This window comes from Aotus nancymaae, unplaced genomic scaffold (genome assembly GCF_030222135.1).
Source record: "Aotus nancymaae isolate 86718 unplaced genomic scaffold, 86718_ANA_hifiasm-v0.15.2.pri h1tg000028l, whole genome shotgun sequence".
Taxonomy (NCBI): domain Eukaryota; kingdom Metazoa; phylum Chordata; class Mammalia; order Primates; family Aotidae; genus Aotus; species Aotus nancymaae.
The window spans coordinates 32176210-32198236 of record NW_026988441.1 but is presented as its reverse complement, the minus strand read 5'-3'; the positions used below and the strand labels follow the sequence as shown (position 1 = coordinate 32198236).

The 22027-nt window shown below is 52.0% G+C and overlaps 2 protein-coding genes and 1 long non-coding RNA gene across 3 annotated transcripts in view; 1 reads left to right on the top strand and 2 right to left on the bottom strand.

Moving 5' to 3' along the window:
- SYCE2 (synaptonemal complex central element protein 2) overlaps positions 1-7576 on the bottom strand; it is a 14210-nt gene extending 6634 nt beyond the window's left edge. The window contains exons 1-2 of the mRNA XM_012435874.3: positions 7526-7576; positions 5935-6050 (exon numbers count right to left, since the gene is read on the bottom strand). Coding sequence (XP_012291297.2) covers positions 5935-6050; positions 7526-7540 — 131 coding nt within the window. The 5' untranslated portion in view covers positions 7541-7576. The remainder of the gene's footprint in view (positions 1-5934; positions 6051-7525) is intronic.
- Positions 3044-19592, top strand: LOC105705929 (uncharacterized). The gene is made up of 4 exons (XR_002479574.2): positions 3044-3196; positions 3581-3678; positions 3871-4119; positions 18587-19592. It is a non-coding gene; the product is annotated as an uncharacterized LOC105705929 (long non-coding RNA).
- FARSA (phenylalanyl-tRNA synthetase subunit alpha) lies at positions 10570-22027 on the bottom strand. The gene is made up of 13 exons (XM_012435869.2): positions 21866-22027; positions 18912-19049; positions 18729-18827; positions 18534-18652; positions 16799-16891; positions 16583-16711; positions 16390-16505; positions 13852-13936; positions 13666-13765; positions 13401-13569; positions 13212-13289; positions 12913-13027; positions 10570-10982 (listed from the first exon to the last, which is right to left on the bottom strand). Exons 1-13 carry the CDS (start codon positions 22010-22012, stop codon positions 10844-10846), a joined length of 1527 nt encoding a protein of 508 aa, XP_012291292.1. The 5' UTR covers positions 22013-22027; the 3' UTR covers positions 10570-10843.

Sequence of the window (22027 nt, the reverse complement as noted above, 5' to 3'; positions counted from 1 at the left end):
GGCGCCAGGCTGGAGTACAGTGGCACAATCTCGGCTCACTGCAATCTCCGCCTCCTGGGTTCAAGCAATTCTCCTGCCTCAGCCTCCCGAGTAGCTGGGACTACAGGCGCATGCCACCACGCCCAGCTAATTTTTGTATTTTTTAGTAGAGACGGGGTTTCACCATGTTGGCCAGGATGATCTCGATCTCTTGACCTCATGATCCGCCCGCCTCAGCCTCCCAAAGTGCTGGGATTACAGGCTGAGCCACCACGCCTGGCATTATTTTTCTTTTTAAAAAAATTTTTGGGGCTGGGCGCAGTGGCTCAAGCCTGTAATCCCAGCACTTTGGGAGGCCAAGGTGGGTGGATCACGAGGTCAAGAGATCGAAACTATCCTGGTCAACATGGTGAAACCCCGTCTCTACTAAAAATACAAAAAATTAGCTGGGCATGGTGGCACGTGCCTGTAATCCCAGCTACTCAGGAGGCTGAAGCAGGAGAATTGCCTGAACCCAGGAGGCGGAGGTTGCAGTGAGCCGAGATCGCGTCATTGCACTCCAGCCTGGGTAACAAGAGCAAAACTCCGTCTCAAAAAAAAAAAATTTTTTTTTGTTATTTTGTTTTTGAGATAGATTCTCACTCTGTTGCCCAGGCTGAAATGCAGTGGTGCAAAATCAGCTCATTGCCACCTCCGCCTCCCAAGCTCAAGTCATTCTCTTGCCTCAGCCTCCTGAGTAGCTGGGACTACAGGTACACGCCACCACGCCCGGCTAATTTTTGTATTTTTAGTAGAGACAGGGTCTCACCATGTTGGCCAGGTTAGTCTCAAACTCCTGACCTCAACTAATCCGTCTACCTCAGCCTCCCAAAGTTCTGGGATTATAGGCATGAGGCACCGTACCTGACCTTTTTTTCTCTTTTTAAGAGACGGGTTGCTCCATTGCCCAGGCTGGAGTGCATCAGCATGATCACTGCCAGTTTGAACTCCTCCAGGCTCATATGATCCTCCTGCCTCTGCCTCCTGAGTAGCTGGGACTACAGGCAGGCACCGCCACTCCTGGCTAAATTTTGTTTAATTTTTCTGTGTAGATGGAGGTCTCGTTATATTGCCCAGGCTGGTCTCAAACTCCTGGCCTGAAGCAATCCTGCCTCGGCCCACCAAAGTGCTGAGATTACAAGCATGAGCCACAGTGTCAGTCCCTAGTGACCTTCTACACTGTAATCTGATTTCCTACTCCTGTTGGTCAGCCTAAAACAGTCCCCCACCAGCCACAAGATCAAGTCTAAATTCCTCCACATAGCATACAAGGCCTTCCAGGACCCTGACCTCCACCCTCTCTTCCAGCCTTAATGTTTTGTTTTTTTTTTTGAGATGGGGTCTAGCTCTGTTGCCCAGGCTGGAGTGCAGAGGCGTGATCTTGGCTCACTGCAGTCTCCACCTCCCAGGTTCAAGCAATCCTCCTACCTCAATCTCCCCCAGTAGGTGGTACAGGTACCCACTACCAACCCAGCTAATTTTTGCTTTGTGTTTTTTTTTTGAGACAGAGTCTCACTCAGCTGCCCAGGCTGAAGTACAGTGGCCAGATCTCAGCTCACTGCAACCACTGTATCCTGGGTTCAAGGGATTCTCCCATCTCAGCCTCCTGAGTAGCTGGGATTACAGGCATCTGCTATCATGCTCGACTAATTTTTGTATTTTTAGTAGGGAAGGGATTTCACCATGTTGGCTAGGCTGATCTTGGACTCCTGACCTCAGGTGATCCACCCAGCTCAGCCTCCCAAATTGCTGGGATTACAGGCATGAGCCACCACACCCAGTGCTGCCTTACTCTTTTCTTTTTTTTTTTTTTGAGACAGAGTCTTGATCTCTCGCCCAGGCTGGAGCACCGTGGTGTGATCTCAGCTCACTGCAACCTCTGCCTCCCAGGTTCAAGCAATTGTCCTGCCTCAGCCTCCCGAGTAGCTGGGATTACAGGCACCCACCAACACACCCTGCTAATTTTTATATTTTTAGTAGAGACAGGGTTTCACCATGTTGGCCAGGCTGGTCTTGAACTCCTGACCTTGTAATCCACTGGTCTCGGCCTCCCAAAGTGCTGGGATTACAGGCGTGAGCCACTGAGCCCAGCCTTACTGATTTCTACAGCCCTTCCACCTGCAGCAATCAGGGACCTTCCACAATTTCGCCAAACGTGTCAGCCTTTGCCTGGAATGACTTTCCTTTCCTGCCTCCTTCGTAATGGAACATTTGGAACTTTTCTTCTCTACTCACACAACACTGTGGTCTTGCTGGTCACAAAGCTGCCACAATTTATGAATATCAGTGCCCTCCAGCACACACCATCTTGAGGGTGCAGACTACACCCTATTCATCTGTTTTTCAACACCCCAAAAACATCAGTTTGCTGAATATCTAAATGAATGCAGCACTGACACTGGGGCTCCCACACCTCCTCGTACCCACAGTTCGCCTTGCTGTCTGAACCTCTCCTGGATGCTCTCAGCAGTTTCAGACCCTAAAATTAAAATCAATGAGAGCACCAGGTGTTTCTTTTTGTGTGATTGTTCACAACCTGCTTTGAGCTGCTGCTAATGGTTCAGAGCGGCTTCTTTCTAAGGCTCAAGGGATGAAGCTGGAACCGGTTTTCATCGCAGCTAAGCAAACAGTAAAAAAAAAAAAAAAAAAGCACTTGAATTCAGCTAATTCAAGTTTAATGGTAGGATAAAGACCTGCATCAGATGTCTGCTGAGAGCTTCTTTATTTTTCCAACCTCTCCTTTGTGGATTTATTCCTTTCGATTTCATTTTTCTTAATACTCAGCAGCTGCATATTAATGAGGATGCTAATGAATCATAGGCTTCCCTGGGCCTGCATTTACCAATTAACTTTAATAAACAAAATGCGCGGTGTCCTCGCTGCTGGCTTTCCCGGTTCCTAGGCCGGCTTCTGTTGCCGAACCCTGGACTGAGGCCAGAGAATGCAAGTCAGCCCAACACAGCACGTCGCGTGTGCCTGGCCTGCGCAGGGATTGGGCAATGGGCTGGGGGCTGTGAACACATCGCTGCGTTCGTCTATTATGGTCTGTCCTTCTAAGAAGTCCCTAATTTGGCTGCAAGGATTAGGACATAGTTCCCAAGCAGGGCCCACGCTGGCAGGGGGCCCAGGAGCTGCGGAGGAAATGGGTCTAAGCGAAGAGACCATCTGTTCGCTCCAGGTAAAGCTGTGATTGGCAGGCGACTGAGCCAGAGCCACCCGCTGGTGGGGCCCTCCCTCCGTGGCCTCTAACAGATATACAAGTAAACAATCCGCCAGCCACTTATGACCACCGCGGGCGGCAGTCCCAGGAGAGCAGGCAAGCTAATCAAACATTCAAGGGGGGAACACAACAGAATCTCTGGCGCTTGGGCAAAACAATGTTTTGATGAAGTACAGCCAGGAAGGGGGGAACGCTTGAATCGAAGCTGATGAGCCAGTTCCTCAACCTCTCCTTTTCTCTCTGGAAACGTGTTAACATTTTAATCATGTTACTGAGTATCTGCTGCTGGATCTATTAACTGGCCCCTGCACTGGTTTTAATCTATCTGTTTTTTTGGCCCAGAGTTCCTGTGGAGCTCCTTGAAGTCTCTAAATGATTTGCAGTGGTCTGTGTCTCTTCACCACACAGATCCTGGTCGAAACCTGCTATTCCGAAGTAAGGTATTATCAAACGAACGACTTCAGCCATTGCTTCCCTTTTTTTGGTCTCCAATTGATAGCACACACCTAGAAACCAATTGCACCCCATGGCCTGCTTTACAACCGAGGAATGTGGGGGGCCAGGGAAGCTGGCTTTATTTCTGCTGGGGTCCTCAGGGCCCTGTCTTGAGCCTCCTCTCACTCTTTCCCCAGGTGATCTCATTCATTCCACAGCTGCTGATGAAACAGTGACTCCCAAGGCACCATCTCCAGCCCCTCACCCCACCCCGAGTTCCGGGTCAGAAAGTCCAACTGTATCCTGGACATATGGATGTCCCTGGCCACCTAAAATGGCTCAGAAAAACAAGGACAACACAGAACTTGTGTTCTTGTGTCTGCCAAAAAAGCCACCACCTACTGGAAACTACCACAAGCTGGAAAGCAGGCAGCAGTGATGTGCTGGTAAGCATTTAGCAACTGGCTTTGTGATGGGGGGAAAGCCCTGTTTTGGTGCGTTTGCCAATTTTCATGGTACAAAGACTCCCACCATAGGCAGCTTCAAGCTACCAACATGAAGATGCTATATGCCAAGTTGAGAAGAGATGTGTAGAATCATCTCTTGCAAGGTGGTAGGAGCTAGCTCCAGCACACCACGGCCAGGAGACATCCTCCCTCAACCCCTTCCTGTGCCTCATGGCACAAGGCACTTCCTCCATCTGCCCTGCTAAAGGCCACCCCCTGAAGAAGCCTCCCACTGGACCTCCCTACATCCACTCATTCTCCCTCCCAACCATTCTCTATTATTCATTATTTATTATTTTGAGATGGATTCTCACACTGTCGCCTGTGCTGGAGTACAATGGCGTGATTTCTGTTCACTGCAACCTCCACCTCCAGGGTTCATGTGGTTCTCCTGCCTCAGCCTCCCAAGTAGCTGGGATTACAGGCGCACACCACCACACCTGGTTAATTTTTTATATTTTTAGTAGAGATGGGATTTGACTATGTTGGCCAGACTGGTCTTGAACTGCTGACCTTTTGATCCACCTGGTGGCCTTGGCCTCCCAAAGTGCTGGGATTACAGGCATGAGCTACTGTGCCTGGCCTTATTATTTTTTGAGATGGAAGTTTCACTCTCGTTGCCCAGCCTGGAGTGCAATGGTGCAATCTTGGCTCAATGCAACCTCCACCTCCCGGGTTCAAGTGATTCTCCCACCTCAGCCTCCCAAGTAGCTGGGATTACAGGCATGTACCACCACACCTGGCTAATTTTGTATTTTTAGTAGAGATGAAGTTTTGCCATGTTGGCCAGTCTGGTCTTGAACTCCCGACCTCAAGTGATCCATTCACCTCGGCCTCCCAAAGTGCTGGGATTACAGTCGTGAGCTACCACACCCGTCCTCTACTAAATATGTATATATTTTTTGAGACAGAGTCTTGCTTCGTTGCCAGGCTGGAGTGCGGTGGCACAATCTCGGCTTACTGCAAGCTCCACCTCCCAGGTTAAAGCAATTCTCCTGCCTCAGCCTCCCAAGTATCTGGGATTACAGGATTACATTAGCACCATGCCCAGCTAATTTTTGTATTTTCAGTAGAGATGGGATTTTGGGATTTCACTGTATTAACCAGACTATTCTCAAACTCCTGACCTTGTGATCCACCCATCTCAGCCTCCCAAAGTGCTGGAATTACAGGAGTGAGCTACCGTGCCCAGGCTACAGAATTTTTTTTTTTTTTTGAGACACAGTCTCACTCTGTTGCCCAGCTTGGAGTGCAATGATACAATCTTAGCTCACTGCAACCTCTGCCTCCTGGGTTCAAGCAATTCTCCTGCCTCAGTCTCCCAAGTAGCTGGGATTACAGGCGCCTCCCCCCACACCCGGCTAATTTTTTGTATTTTCAGTAGAGATGGCCATGTTGGCCAGGCTGGTCTTGAACTCTTGGCCTCAAGTGATCCACTCACTTTGGCCTCCCAAAGTGCTGTGATTACAGGCATGAGCCACCACGCCTGGCCTAAATATTTTTTAAGAAATTAGCTGGATGTTCTGGCATACCTGTAGTCCCAGCTATTTGGGAGGCTAAGGTGGGAGGATCACTTGAGTCTGGGAGGTGGAAGCTGCAGTGAGCCATGATCGCACCACTGCATGGTGACAAAGCAAGATGCTGTGTCAGGAAGAGAAAAAAAAAGTAAACACTGGCAGAACCTTGGGGAAGAAAAGGGTGAACGAGAAGGACCCAGGGGCCCATGTGGACACGTAGGGACAGGATCTTCCTCACCTATCTGGCCCTCCACCAGCTTCCTCCTCATGGTTTTCCTCGAACTGCTGATGTGCCTTGCTCTCCCCCAAGGGCTGCGGCTCCTGGTCTTTGCACTTTACATGGGGCATGTCCACCTGTGAGCACAGTCAGGAGAGGGCATGAGGAGTGAACAGGTCGCCCTCCTGCCGACTCTTCAACCCTGGGCACCTTGATGTGCCACTGCGGGACGGTGGGGACCCAAAGGAGAGATGGGCAGGGCTGGGGTGGTGCCACGAGGATAGGGGCGTGGGGTGAAAGGACCCTCTGTCCCTGGGGAGCGCCTGGACACCAGACCTGGAGGGACTGGGTGCGGGCAGGGCTGTGGGAGCAGAACTGGGGGGCCTGCGCTTCTAACTGGTATGTGTGTCGGCTGGAGTCCTTTGAGAAAGAGGTGGCAGAAAAGAAATGAAGTCGGGGCAGGGCAAGGTGGCTTATGCTGTAATCCCAGCACGTTGAGAGGCTGAGGCAGGCAGATTGTGAGGTCAGGAATTCGAGATCAGCCTGACCAACATGTTCAAACCCCGTCTCTACTAAATATAAAAATTAGCCAGAGGCTGGGCGCGGTGGCTCAAGCCTGTAATCCCAGCACTTTGGGAGGCCGAGGCAGGTGGGTCACGAGGTCAAGAGATCGAGACCATCCTGGTCAACATGGTGAAACCCCGTCTCTACTAATACAAAAAATTAGCTGGGCATGGTGGCACTTGCCTGTAATCCCAGCTACTCAGGAGGCTGAGGCAGGAGAATTGCCTGAACCCAGGAGGCGGAGGTTGCGGTGAGCCGAGATCGTGTCATTGCACTCCAGCCTGGGTAACGAGCGAAACTCCGTCTCAAAAAAAAAAAAAAATTAGCCGGGCATGGTGGCACATGCCTGTAAGTCCAGTTATTCGGGAGGCTGAGGCAAGAGAACCGCTTGAACCCAGGAGACAGAAGTTGCAGTGAGCAGAGATCAGGCCACTGCACTCCAGCCTGGGTGACAGAGCAAGATTCTGAATCAAACAGAAGACATGAGGCCGGCGCGGTGGCTCATGCCTGTAATCCCAACACTTTGGGAGGCCGAGGCAGGCAGATCACGAGGTCAGGAGCAAGACCAGCCTGGCCAACATGGTAAAACCCCGTTCCCACTAAAAATACAAAAATTAGCTTGGTGTGGTGGCGGGCACCTGTAATCGCAGCTACTCGGGAGGCTGAGGCAGGAGAATTGCTTGAACCCAGGAGGCGGAGGTTGCAGTAAGCCAAGATCCCACCACTACACTCCTTCCTGGACGAAAGAGCGAAACTCCGTCTCAAAAAAAAAAAAAAGAAAGAAAGCCGGGCACGGTGCGTGGGTGTCTGTGCCTTTCTCTACTCCGCTCAGGCCACGCGCCATGTGTGGAAATCAGACTGTCAGGGCGTCAGTCAGGGCCAGGTTCAGTCAGTCAGAAAATTTGGGGCCAGGCCTGATGAGAGGCAGCCTCGATGGCAAAAGACAAGTGGCCGGGTTCGGGTCCGCTGGAGAAGGCTGGGATCGCAGCCGTTCTCTGCCCACTTGTCCGCCCGCCCCACGCGCGCGAAGGAAACAAACGTAGCGTACTCCCTGTCGCTCCATTCTGTCTTTTCCCGCCTTCTAACTCGCACCCTTTGCGCATGCGCCGGCCCCGCCCCTGGCGAGCTCTGCTTGCGCGCTTGTGTCCTGGCGTGTACTCCTAGCCCCGCCCCCTTGAGAACTCGGCGACCAGCCGGGCGGGGCCGACCGTTAGCGGGCGGTTTGGCGGTCCAGGGACTGCGCGCGCAGGCGCTGCCGGGGAACAGGAAGGTAGGCTCCGCGTGCGCGTGTTTGGCCACCCGTGTGTGGCTGTGGGAGGCTTCAGGGTCCCATGCAGCGCCCGGGTTATAGGGATCTCAGAGAGTCCTGTATTTATTCTGTACTTTATCCGCTCTGTTTAACTTTATGCGCTCTGCCTTGGGAAATATTCTCAGTAACAAATTCTTTTTTTTTTTTTAAACGGAGTCTTGCTCTGTCGCCAGGCTGGAGTGCAGTGGGGCAATCTCGGCTCACTGCAACCTCCTCCTCCTGGGTTCAAGCGATTCTTCCGCCTCAGCCTCCCGAGTAGCTGGGACCAGAGGCGCGTGCCGCCACCCCTGGCTAATTTTTGTATTTTTAGTAGAGACGGGGTTTCACCATGTTGGCCAGGATGGTCTCGATCTCTTGACCTCGTGATTTGCCCACCTCGGCCTCCCAAAGTGCTGGGATTGCAGGCATGAGCCACCGCGCCCGGCAAATTCTTTTTTTTTTTTTGAGACAAGCTCTTGCCCGTCGCTCAGGCTTGAGTGCAGTGGTGCGATTAAGCTCACTGCAGCCTCTACCTCCCAGGTTCAAGCGACCCCCCTGCCTCAGCCTCCTGAGTAGTTGGGACTACCAGTGTCATCCACCATGCCTTTCTAATTTAAAAATATTTTTCTGGTGCGTGCAGTGGCTCGCACCTGTAATCCCATCACTTTGGGAGGCTGAGGTGGGTGGATCACCTGAGGTGAGGAGTTCGAGACCAGCCTGGCCAACATGGCAAAACCTGTCTCTACTAAAAATACAAAAATTAAGGGCCAGGCGCGGTGACTCACACCTGTAATCCCAGCACTTTGGGAGGCCGAGGCGAGTGGATCACGAGGTCAAGAGATCGAGACCATCCTGGTCAACATGGTGAAACCCCGTCTCTCCTAAAAATACAAAAAATTAGCTGGGCATGGTGGTGCGTGCCTGTAATCCCAGCTACTCAGGAGGCTGAGGCAGGAGAATTACCTGAACCCAGGAGGCGGAGGTTGCGGTGAGCCGAGATCGCGCCATTGCACTCCAGCCTGGGTAACAAGAACGAAACTCCGTCTCAAAAAAAAAAAAAAAATTACAAAAATTAGCTGGGTGTGGTAGCACACATCTGTAGTCCCAACTACTTAGGAGGCTGAGCCAGGAGAATCACTTGAACCTGGGAGGCGGAGGTTGCAGTGAGCTGAGATCACGCCACTGCACTCCAGCCTGGGTGACAGAGCAAGACTCCTCTGTCTCAAAAAATATATATATATATTTTCTGTAGAAATGAGCTCTTTCTGTGTTCAGGCCAGGCTGATCCCAAACTACCAGGCGCAAGCAATCTTCCTGCCTTGGCTTCCCAAAGTACTGTCTCAAAAAAAAAGAAATTATCTGACCTACCCTATTGACTCTAGGTTCTAAGACCCCTGTGTCAAAAAAGTTTCTGCCCCACACAAGGCCTATCTATCTAGATTCTTGGCTTCTCTGAGCATGCATTCCTTATATTCCAAGAAGAATCTAGACACGCAGGCCTTGCTGGGTTTCTCTACTCAGCCTATTGGTATTAGACAACCACCCCCTACTCTTTTAAATCTTTCTCTGTTGTCCAGGCAACAGTGGAGTGCAGTAGTAAGATCTTGACTCACCGCAACCTTGCCCTCCCAGGTTCAAGTGATTCTCAGCCAATCGAGTAGCTGGGATTACAGATGGACCACATCCCCACCTAATTTTTGTATCTTTAGTAGAGATGAGGTTTTTCCATGCTGCCCAGGCTGGTCTCAAACTCTTGGCTTCAAGTGATCCACCTGACTCGGCCTCCCAAAGTGTTGAGATTACAGGCATGAACCGTGACAAACCCTTTTTTGTCCAATCAGTTTTCTACCTGGGTGTTCAAACTTTGTTGAACCTAAGCATAATTAATCACTTTTCATTAATCAGATGTGGTGCTGTGCACCTATGATCCCAGCTACTTGGGAAGCTGAGGCAGGAGAATGCCTTGAACCCAGGGGTTGCAGTGAGCTGAGGTCGCCCCTGCACTCCAGCCCAGGCAACAGCCTTACTCCATCTCAAAAAAAAAAAAAAAAAAAACAATAAAAGTTTTCCTTATATCTCTGGGTCTTGTCAGGTGATACTATGATCAAATAAACTTGTATACCTTTTCTCTTTATTAATCTGCCTTTTGTCAGTGATTTTCAGTGAAACTTCAGAGGGCAATAAGGAAGCTTGCTCTTCATCTCTACACAGCCAAGGTTCAGGTTTGATAGACATAGTAACAGATTCCAGGGTACTTGTGTTTATGTAGACACATAAGTATGTATTTAACGACAGGGTCTCACTCTGTTGCCCAGGCTGGAGTGCAGTGGTGTGATCACCGTTCATTGCAGCCTCAACCTCCCAGGTGCAAGTGATCCACTTCAATCTCTGGAGTACTTAGAATTACATAAGCCACCATGCTAAGCTAAGTTTTGTTTTTTTGAGACAGGTCTCGCTCTGTGGCCCAGGCTGGAGAGCAATGGCGCAATCTCAACTCCCTGCAACCTCTGCCTCTGGGTTCAAGCGATTCTCCCACCTCAGCCTCCCAAGTAGCTGGGGCTGCAGGCGCCCACTACCATGCCTGGTTAACATTTGTATTTTTAGTCGAGACAGGGTTTCACCATGGTTGGCCAGGCTGGTCTGGAACTTCTGACCTCAAGTGATCCACCCACCTTGGCCTCCCACAGCTCTGTGATTAGAAGCATAAGCCACTGCGCCCAGCCCAGTACCCAGAGTTTTGACCATCAAGTGGCACACTGAGCTAGGAAGACCCAACAAGACCCCTCACCCCTAAGGAAAGGCACCAGATGGGGGCAACTGCCCACTTTATTAGACGGTAGGTGGCCCACAAGTCTCCCCAGGGCCCACCCTCACAGTGGACACACCATACAGGACAACAAAAGGAACCTGCTACCCGGTCCTCTTGTCCCTGGGATTCTGGCCCTGGGACGGGTGGGAAAGAGGAAGGGGGGGCTGGCCTCACAGAGGCCTCATAAATACAAGGTCACTGGCCCAGGGATGCAAAGGAGTGGGGCAGCAGGGACTCGGGGAGGGCAAGCTGTCCTGGAGTGGTCCATGTCACGCAGCCTCCTGTGTGGGAGGGGGCTTCGGCTTGGCATCCAGGCGGCATAGGGGACTGTCGTACACCATCTGCAGGTTCACCTTGTGGCCCACCAGCTCCCGGATGTTGTTGATGCCATATTTGATCATCGTTGGGCTTATGAGGGAGGGAACAGAGTTTACCATGAGGTCAGCACATGTGCTCTTCTGCTTAGTTTTCCATGGTTCCCATCTTCTTCAGAGGAAAGCTCAAGTTCTCTCCGTGACCTACAGGGCCCTGTGCCATCTCCCCTGTCACCTCCTCTCACTCTCCACCTCCAGCCACACTGGCCTCCTCCCTCTTCTAATACACAAGGCACATTCCCACCTCGGGGCCTTTGCACTGGCTGTGACTGCTACCTGGAACACCCTTCCCCAGATACGCTCACGCTTTACCCCTTCATCCACCTTCAGGTTTTGCTATGATGACACTTCTTCCCTGATGCCTTCCCTGACCACGTAGTTGCCCTAGACCTCCATATTATCACTTACTGCCCCGGTACACATTTTTGTCTTTATTTGTTGAGTGCATTTGTTTTTTGTTTTTTTTTTGAGACGGAGTCTCACAGGCTGGAGTACAGTGGCACGATCTCGGCTCACCGCGACCTCCACCTCCTGATTCAAGCAATTCTCCTGCCTCAGTCTCCTGAGTAGCTGGGATTACAGGCACCTACCACCATGCCCAGCTATTTTTTTGTATTATTAGTAGAGATGGGATTTTGCCATGTTGGGCAGACTGGTCTCAAACTCCTGACATCAGGTGATCTGCCCACCTCGGCCTCCCAAAGTGCTAGAAATACAGTCATGGGCCACTGTGCTTGGTCTTTTTTTTTTTTTTTTTGAGACACAGTCTTGCTCTGTTGCCCAGGCTGGAGTGCAGTGGTCCTGGGTTCAAGCAATTCTCCTGTCTCAGCCTCCAAAGTAGCTGGGATTACAGGTGCCTGCCACTGTACCCGGCTAATTTTTTGTACTTTTAGTAGAGACAGGGTTTCACCATGTTGGCCAGGCTGGTCTCGAACTCCTGATCTCAGGTGATGCACCTGCCACGGACACCCAAAGTGCTGGGATTACAGGCATGTGCCACCATGCCTGGCTGTTTTTATTTTTTGTAGAGACAGAGACTTGCTCTATTACCCAGGCTGGTCTTGAACTCCTGGCTCAGGTGATCCTCCTGCCTTGGCCTCCCACAGCACTGGGATGACAGGTGTGAGCTACCATGCCTGGCCTGATGTACTTACTGGTCTCGCTAGTTACCATTCTCGCTCCACTGGGACCCCCAATTCACACAGGCAGCGATGTGAGCTGTCATGTTCACAGCACAGGGCCAGGCATTCAGTTTGTGCTTACTGTGAAAGTTTTGTGGCCCGGAATGGTGGCTCACACCTGTAATCCCAGCACTTTGGGAGGCCAAGGTGGGCAGATCATGAGGTCAGGAGTTTGAGATCAGCCTGGCCAACATGGTGAAACGCTGTCTCTACTAAAAATACAAAAATTAGGCCGGGCGCGGTGGCTCAAGCCTGTAATCCCAGCACTTTGGGAGGCCGAGGCAGGTGGATCACGAGGTCAAGAGATCGAGACCATCCTGGTCAACACGGTGAAACCCCGTCTCTACTAAAAATACAAAAAATTAGCTGGGCATGGTGGTGTGTGCCTGTAATCCCAGCTACTCAGGAGGCTGAGGCAGGAGAATTGCCTGAACCCAGGAGGCGGAGGTGCGGTGAGCCGAGATCGCGCCATTGCACTCCAGCCTGGGTAACGAGAGCAAAACTCCGTCTCAAAAAAAAATACAAAAATTAGCTGGGCGCAGTGGCGGGCACCTGTAATCCCAGCTACTTGGGAGGTTTAAGCAGGAGAATTGCTTGAACCCAGGAGGCGGAGGCTGCAGTGAATAGAGCTCGTGCCACTGCACTCCAGCCTGGGTGACAGAGCAAGACTCTGTCTAAAAAAAAAAAAAAAAAAGTTCAGTGGTGCTGAAACCACGCAGATCTGTATGCCTAGAGAGTGATCTGAGGCAGCTGGACACCCCGAGTTCCCGCCTGGGCACTTACCGCTCCAGGGAGAGGCCCCATGCAATGACTGACACATTCTCGGGAAGCCCCATGGGCAGCAGCATTTCTGGACGGAACACCCCTGAGTTTCCAACCTCCACCCACTTCTTCAGGCCTGCAGGGGTGGGATAGGGAAGGCAGGGCCAGTGCTTGTGAGTTTCTGGGCACTGCTGGTAGAGGTTCTGGGTCTGGTGGTGAGCTTGGAAGGTGGGTTACAGGCTTGGCAGTGGGGGGACCTGGGCTGAACCATGGTAGCCTGAGAGTTCCCTCCCCACCTCAGTACCAGGGCCCACCCTGACCTGGGTGGTAGCTGAACACCTCCATGCTGGGCTCCGTGTATGGGTTGTAGGCTGGCTTGAAGCGGAGTTGGGTGATACCTGCAGGGAGTGGGGGCGGGCAGGCGAGCAGGGGTTTGGAGGATAATGCTGGTGACCAATGTGCCCGCCCGCTACCGCACCACCACTGCCCACCCCTGCCCACCTGCTCACCCAGCTTGGTGAAGAACTCCCGCAGAACGCCCATGAGGTGGCCCAGGGTGAGGCCGTGATCTGCCACCACGCCCTCGATCTGGTGGAACTCAGCCAGGTGCGTGGCGTCCAGGGTCTCGTTCCGGAATACTCGGTCAATGGAGAAGTACTTGGCTGGCGTGAAGGGTTTCTAGGGGTGACAGTCGAGCCAGGCCCGGGCATGGGTCAGAAGGTCGCTTTGACAGAACCCTCTCCCCACTCTGGCCCCCATCTGGGCCAACCGCACCTTCTGAGCAAGGCGGTACAGCGCACGGGCACTGGCTGATGTGGTGTGGGTGCGCAGTAGGTTTTTCCGGGCCTCATCCAGCTTCCAGTTATACTTGTACCTTCAGAAGGAAAGGTGGGAAGTCCATGCAATAGCCTAGGGGTCCCCAGCCTCCTTCCCCTCCACACCAGGTGAGTCCTGCCTCACCCCTGTGAGCCATAGCCGCCCTGAGAGTGGGTCCGCTTGACCCGCTGGACGTAGTCCATTGGGAGCTGCAGGGCCTCAGCTGGATCTGGGGAGGGCAGAGCATCAGGTCAGTCAATGAGCATTTCTCTTTTTTTTGTTGTTTTTCAGACAGGGTCTTGCTCTGTTGTCCAGGCTGGAGTGCAGTGGTGCAATCTGGGCTCACTACAACCTCTAGCGATTCTCATGCCTCAGTTTTCACGTGTGTGTGTGTGTGTGTGTGTGTGTGTGTGTGTGTGTGTGTGTGTGTGTTTTGAGACAGAGTCTTGCTCAGTCACCCAGGCTGGAGTGCAATGGCTCAATCTTGCCTTGCTGCAACCTCCACCTCCCAGGTTCAAGCAGTTCTCCTGACTCAGCCTCCCGAGTAGCTGGGATTACAGGTGGCTAGGTAATTTTTGTATTTTTAGCTGAGATGGAGTTTTGCCATGTTGGTCAGGCTGGCCTCGAACTCCTGACCTCGGGTGATCCACCCACCTCGGCTTCCCAGAGTGTTGGGATTACAGGCGCGAGCCACCGTACCTGGCCCGTTTTTTTTTTTGAGACAGAATTTCGCTCTTGTTGCCCAGGCTGGGGTGCAATGGCACAATTTTGGCTTACCGCAACCTTCACCTCCCGGGTTCAAGTGATTCTCCTGCCTCAGTCTCCCAAGTAGCTGAGATTACAGGCATGTACCACACCTGGCTAATTTTATATTTTTAGTAGAAACAGGGTTTCTCCCTGTTGGTCAGGCTGGTCTCTAACTCCCGACCTCAGGTGATCTGCCTGCCTCAGCCTCCTAAAGTCCTGGGATTACAAGCGTGAGCCACAGCGTCTGGCCTTTTTTTTTTTTTTTTTAAAAGGACAGAGTCTTGCTCTGTTGCTTGGGTTGCAATACAGCGATACAATCATAGCTCACTGTAGCCTCAAACTCCCAGGCTCAAGCAATCCTTCACCTCAGCCTCCTGAGTAGCCAGAACTACAGGCGTGCACCACCATGCCCAGCTAATTTTTTTTCTTTTGTACAGATGGGGTCTTTCTACGTTGCTCAAACTTCTGGCCTCAAGTGATCCTCGCCTTGGCCTCCCAAACAGTGGGATTATACCCACTGAGCCTGGGCAAGTTTCCTTCTTTGTAAAAAGGGGTACCAGTATGCTTCCAGTAGTTGGCAGAAAGATTAGAACAGTGGCTAGCATGTGACAACTGCTTAGTAAGTTTTGGGTGCTATGACAGTGATGATGAGAATGATGTTGCTTCTCCTGGCCAGATGGCAGGCACCCAGTGACCTCAACTGCCCTCTTGGTCAGGAAGGCCACCCACTGTGGAAAGTCATTCCATTTCAGACAGTGCTAAGGGCAATAGAAGAAAAAGATGGGGCCGGGTGCGGTGGCTCACGCCTGTAATCCCAATACTTTGGGAGGCTGAGGCGGGCGAATCACAAGGTCAGGAGATTAAGACTATCCTGGCCAACATAGAGAAACCTCATCTCTACTAAAAATACAAAATTAGCCAGGTGTGGTGGCATATGCTTCTAATCCTAGCTACTCAGGAGGTGAGGCTGAGGCAAGAGAATTGCTTGAACCAGGGAAGCGGAGCTTGGTGAGCCGAGATCGCGTCATTGCACTCCAGCTTGGGGAACAAGAGCAAAACTCTGTCTCACACAAAAAAAGAAAGAAATGAGACAGATGAATGAACACTAGGGGTGAAGGGTTTCTGTAGAACTGGGGGTGGGGCTGGGAGTGTTAGGCTGGCCTGTCTCTGGTGACCCGTAAGTAGAGGTTTGATGCTGCAGCCTCCATTGAAGATCTGGGAGAAAACAGTTCTCAGTGAAAGACAGAACATAAGCAAAGGCCCTGAGGTGGGCACAGCCTGGCATGCCCAAAGAAGACTGGGGGTCAGGCATGATGTGGGGGCTCATGCCTGTAATCCCAGCACTTTGGGAGGCCGAGGTGGGCGGGTCACACAGTCAGGAGTTCAAGACCAGTCTGACCAACATGGAGAAACCCTGTCTCTACTAAAAATGCAAAAAAAAAAAAATATATATATATATATATATATATTAAGCCAGGCATGGTGGCAGGTGTCTGTAATCCCAGCTACACAGGAGGGTGAGGCAGGAGAATTTGCTTGAACCCAGGAAGTGGAGGTTTTAGTGAGCCAAGATCATGCCACTGCACTCCAACTTGGATGACAGAGTTAGACCCTGTCTCAAAAAAGACTGGAGGTCAGGGAATGAGAACAGAGCTTGACACATCAGCTCCCTTGGGCCTTCTTGGCCACAAGGATGGACTGTAACTTTTTCTTTTTTTTAGAAGTAGACTCTTCCCTATGTTGCCTGAGCTGGATTTGAACTCCTGGGCTTAAACAATCCTCTTGCCTTGGCCTCCAAAGTAGCCGGGACTATAGGTGCACATCACCATGCCCAGTTCTAGACTTAATTTGATAAAATGGAATGCCCATTCTGTAAAGGCTCGGCTCTGGCCTGGCATCTTTCATGTCTCAGGGAGGCCCTAGGGGCTGACCCACCTCGAATGAAGAAGGTGTCGTGCTGGTCACGGGCTGGGTGCTGCTGGGGCTGGAAGAGGGCGTCAAAGTTCCAGAAGGAGCTCTCAATGAAGTTATCGGTCGGCATCTCGGTGAACCTGGTGGGAGACACGGCCTGACTGACCTGCCTGTGTCCAGTGGCAGCACCAGGCCCCACCCCCAGCCCCATGCTCACCCCATCTCCAGGAAGATCTGTCGGAACTGGGAGCGGACCTTGAGCAGGGGGTGAAGATGGCCGCTGTCAGGGAGGACGCCTTGGGCCAAGAAGTTGTAGGGCTTGAAGGGCCGGTCCTGCCAGGAGCCACTGGGGGAGAATCCAAGGTCCTGGTAAGGACCTGCCCCCGCCCCCTGCCCCAGCTCCCACCTTCCCTGACCTGGGGTTGCCCCCTACCTGGAGATCATCTCTGGGCTCAGCTCTGTCTCCTGCTTGGAGATGCTGGTACTAAAGGCACTGCCTTTGCTCACCCAGTAGGTCTTCAGGGTCCTGCAGCGAGGGAAAGGAAGGGGATGCCACTGCCATCTCCCCTAGAGGTTTTCCTTGATCTCCCATCTGATGAGGATCCCCATGCCACCTACCAAGTCACTCTGCTTTATTTCCATCCTGACATTTGTCACTACCTGAAATCCTACATGGCCACATTCTATCTCCTTGTATTCACTCACTTATTCATTCAACACTAATTGAGAACCTAATGTATGCCAGGTGGTAAGTACACAACTGAGTGATGGTATTAGGGAAAGTCTACCAGATTTATTCGTGCCATGCTCTGTTCTGCTAAAGTCTCCCCACAAGCTCCTGAAAGAGCACAGTTTTTTGTTTTTATATTTTTTTGAGGAGTTTCACTCGTTGTCCAGGCTGGAGTGCAATGGCACAGTCTCAGCTCACTGCAACCTCTGCCTCCCGGAATCAAGTGACTGTCCTGCCTCAGCCTCCTGAGTAGCTGGAATTACAGGTATGCGCCATCATACCCCCGGTTAATTTTCTATTTTAGTAGAGACGGGTTTCTCCAGGTTGGTCAGGCTAATCTTGAACTCCTGACCTCAGGTGATCCGCCCGACTCAGCCTCCCAAAGTTCTGGGATTACAGGCATGAGCCACTGTGCCAGGCCTTCCTTTTTCTTTTCCTTTTTTCTTTTTAAGACAGAGTTTTGCTCTTGTCACCCAGGCTGGAGTGTAATGGTGCAGTCTCAGCTCACTGCAACCTCTGCCTCCCAGGTTTGAGCAATTCTCCTGCCTCAGCCTCCCGAGTCGCTAGAATTACAGGCACCCACCACCATGCCCAGCTAATTTTTGTAATTTTAGTAGAGATGGGGTTTCATCATGTTGGCCAGGCTGATCTCAAACTCCTGACCTCAGGTGATTCACCCGCCTCGGCCTCACAAAGTGCTGGGATTACAGGCATGAGCCATTGTGCCTGGCCCCTTTTTCTTTTTTTGAGATGGGGTCTCTCTATGTTGCCCAGGCTGGCCTTGAATTCCTGGATTCAAGTGATCCTAACACTTCAGCCTCCTGAGTAACTGGGATTATACACTTGAGTCACCACACTTGGCCCACGCTGTTTTATAGATAAGGAAACTGAGACCAGCAAAGCCCAAGTCACACAACTAGTTAAGTGGCAGAACCTGGACTTCAATTAGGCATCCCAGCTCTCGTCTGTTCTCTCTGCCACTCTGTGTCTGCTCAAAGGGGACATGTGTCCTGTGAGAGGACAGCTCCCAGCCAGTCCAGGTTCCAGGAGCCCGTCTGGTGTGCATTCATTAAACTTTACATCATGCTAAGGACAGTGAAAGATAGGAACAAGCACCAAAGAATGAAGACTAGGAGTGATGGGCTTCATGGAACTCAAGGGGAGAGGAGGGGTGTCAGGGTGGCCTCTTTAAGGGGACACAGGAGTGAGACTTGATGAGGAGCCTGCTTTGAAGATCAGCAAGAAAACAGTTCTCAGCAGAAGGGTCCTCATGGGGAAAGACCCCAAGGTGCGTGGGCTTGACAGCTATGGCATTAAGTGGGCTGGGAGGAAACTGGCCACACCTGTGTCTGGAGTGGGCCAGGTGTCTCCCTCCTATCATGCCTCCACCATGCCACACAGGTGGTGGGAGCCTGAGCCTGGCGAGGCACCCACTCACACTTCAGCCAGCAGCTTCCTCTTCCTCAGCTCGCTCCTCTCCTTTTCCCCCAGCTTCTCAGCCTGTCCCCGTTGGACCATCTGAAGCCGCCGCTGCACCTCGTCCTCCATGCTGTCCACCTGCCGGGATGAGGGGTGTGAGCCAGGGGCCCGTGTGCCCGTCCATATGCCCGCTGGCCAGCCGGTAGGAACTCACCACTCGGAACACCCGGGGCCCGTCGGCCATGCTCTTGTCTACCCGGATCCACTTGTTGGACATGGCCTTGCTGAACCCCACTTTGCCACTGGGCAGTCGCTGGAAAAGAGAGGCTGCAGTGAGTGGGGCACAAGGGCCGCCTTCACCCCATCACCCACTCCCCATTCACCCCGCAGATCCTACCATAAGCTCGCTCTGGGCCAGGCCCTCGGGGGGGATGCTTCGAAACACACGGGCCTCATGGCTGCCCTCCCGGGCAATCTCCTCGCCCTCCGAAGTAAGCTCCCAGCGCTTGGTGGAGCGAAGTTCAGCCTCGATGACCTGCAGGAAAATGAGGGGGTCCGGGCAGGGGTGAGGCTCAGATCCAGGCACCTCCTTTCTGCAGCACTGGGTCCCAGGTTCAAAGCACAGCCCTTGAAGCTGGCTTCGCATCCCAGCTATACAACTCCTAGGATAAAGTAGATCACTAAGGATGTTACCTGGCAGAGGACAAATTCTTATTGTCAGTTTTGAACCCATGACTGATTTTATTTATTTATTTATTTTTTAAGATGGGGTTTCACCATGATGGCCAGGTCGGTCTTGAACTCCTGTCCTCAGGTGATCCACCCACCTTGGCCTCCCAAAGTGCTAGGATTACAGGCGTGAGCCACTGCGCCCAGCGCCATGACTGATTTTAATGTGAAAAATTAGGTGAAGTGATTTGTCTCCACCTTTTTTTGTTTTTGTTTTCTTTGAGAGTGGGCCTCACCATGTCGCTAGTCTGGAGTGCAGTGGTGTGATCACAGCTCACTGCAGACTTGACTTCCTGGGCTCAAGCGATCTTTCTGCCTCAGTCTCCCAAGTAGCTGGGACTACAAGCACTTGCCACCACACCTGGCTAATTTTTAAATTACTTTTTAAAGACAGAGTGGGCCGACCGCAGTGGCTCACACTTTGGGAGGCCAAGGCAGGTGGATCACCTGAGGTCAGGAGTTTGAGACCAGCCTGGCCAACATGGTGAAACCCACTCTCTACTGAAAATACAAAATTAGCCAGGTGTGGTGGCATGTGCCTGTAATCCCAACTACTCGGGAGGCTGAGGCAGGAGAATGGCTTGAACCTGGAACACAGAGGTTGCAGTGAGCCGAGATTGCGCCATTGCACTCCAGCCTGGGCAACAGAGTGAGACTCCATCTCCAAAAAAAGAAAAAAAGATATGGTGTTGTTATATTGTCCAGGCTGGTCTCAAACTCCTGGCCTCAAGTGATTCTCCTGCCTCAGCCTCCCAAAGTGCTGGCATTACGGGCATGAGCCACCATCCCCAGCCTGTCTCCATGTCTAAATGTTCACATGTCACTGGGTACAGTGGCTCATGCCTGTAATCCCAGCACTTTGGGAAGCCAAGGTGGGCAGATCACAAGTCAGGAGTTTGAGACCAGCCTGACCAACATAGTGAAACCCCATCTCTACTAAAAAATACAAAAAATTAGCGGGGCATGGTGGTGGGCAACTGTAATCCCAGCTACCCGAGAGGCTGAGTCAGGAGAATTGCTTGAACTGGGGAAGCAGAGGTTGCAGGGAGCCGAGATCACGACATTACACTCCAGCCCAGGCAACAGTGCGAGACTCCATCTCAAAAAACAAAACAAAAAATGTTCACGTCAGTCCCCAGAATGTCAGAGAAGGGCTCCGGAGGCCCACATTACAAACAAAAACTGAGGTTCCAGGTCCAGAGCCATGCAGACAAGGATAACAAGGATAAGTAGGGTGTACAGGGCCTAGCTCTCACTTCGTTTCAATCCCAGCTCTGCCCTTCACTTATTTTGTGACCTCAGGAAAGTTGCTTAACTTCTGAGTGACTCTTCTCATCCATAAAAGAAAGGTGTGATGGGTTCTACCTCAGATGATTTCAAGGAGTAGGTAAATTAATACTCAGAAAGAATATATAGTGCCTACCATGTGATAAATTTGGCATAAATTCTAACTACTATAATTATTATTATTATGGCTATTACTGTCATTAGATTGAACCTCATTTCTTACATTATTTAACCCTCTGTGACATATACAAATGTCAGATCATATTGATGAAGGCACTGTCACCCCACACAACATAGCTGCTATCTCTCCTCTGCTTTGAGGACTATGGGCTCTGCAGCCTGAGTGCCTAATTTCAAATCTGGGCTCCTCAGCCCCTTCTATTCACACTGATTATGTTACTGACCATCAGCTGTCACATCTGCAAAATGGGAATAACATGGTCAACAGCCTAGGATTATGGAAGGGATTGGACAAACAAGCTGAGACTACAGTGGGGCACAGAACATGATCTTTGTGGATAAAGGGCCCAGATCCTGGCTTCATGGATCCAGCCTCCTGGGTGGCCCACGGGCCCCCCAGCATCCTCCTCCTGTGACTCTGTCACTGTCCACTTGCCCAAGTCAGAAGGTGGGACTTCATCTGTGCTCCCCTTGCCTTGTCCTGAATCCCAGGCCTTCCCCACCTCCCCCAAGCTGCCTTCCCAGAGCCAGACATCATGCCCTCCAGCTTGAGCAAGTACCAGCCTCTGCTTTCATCCCTTCACCTCTAGTCCTGTCCCTGCCAATTCTCCCCAAAGGTGATGCAGCTAGCACACTCATCTGACTGGCTCTGGTTCCTGCTATGGCTCCTCAGTTCCCCCATGAGGTAAAGACCTAAGAGGCCTTGCAATTACAGCTGTCCTGGTCTCCCTCGCCGCCTGCCACCTCCCAAACTCCCGGCCACTGATCTCTAAAGCGCTATCACTTTCTGCCACAGTGCAGAGACACGACTCAGCCGTCACCTGCACCAGTCCGCTTTCCCTAACCCCCAAGGCTGAGTCAGCTGTCACCGCTGGTTCCCCTGTGTTCCCCCCATCACTCTGGTTACTGAAGCACCTTCCTATTAGGTCGCAACCTGCGTGAGGGCAGCAACTGCGTCTTCTTTGTCCATCGTCGTACCCCCTACCCACGCTGAGGTTAATAAACCTTTATGGCATGCGTGCGTCTGGGCCCTTACTCGTCCCGGGGTGGACATGTATACAGCTACCCTCAACTAGGCCTGAGGGAGTTTGGCCTGGACGTAGGGCCCTCGTGGCAAGGGGGCTGTAGGTGCAAGGGCAAAGCAACCCAGCTCACCTCGCCCAGGGCCTGAAGGCTCTTCACGGCGCCCACCACCGCCTGATGCTCCACGCCTAGCTCGGTCGCCAGCTCCGCACTGTCCAGGCCGCCATCGGACGCCTCCAGCCGCCGGAGCAGCAGTTCTGCCACTGGACCATCCGCCATGGCTGTTTCCAGTGT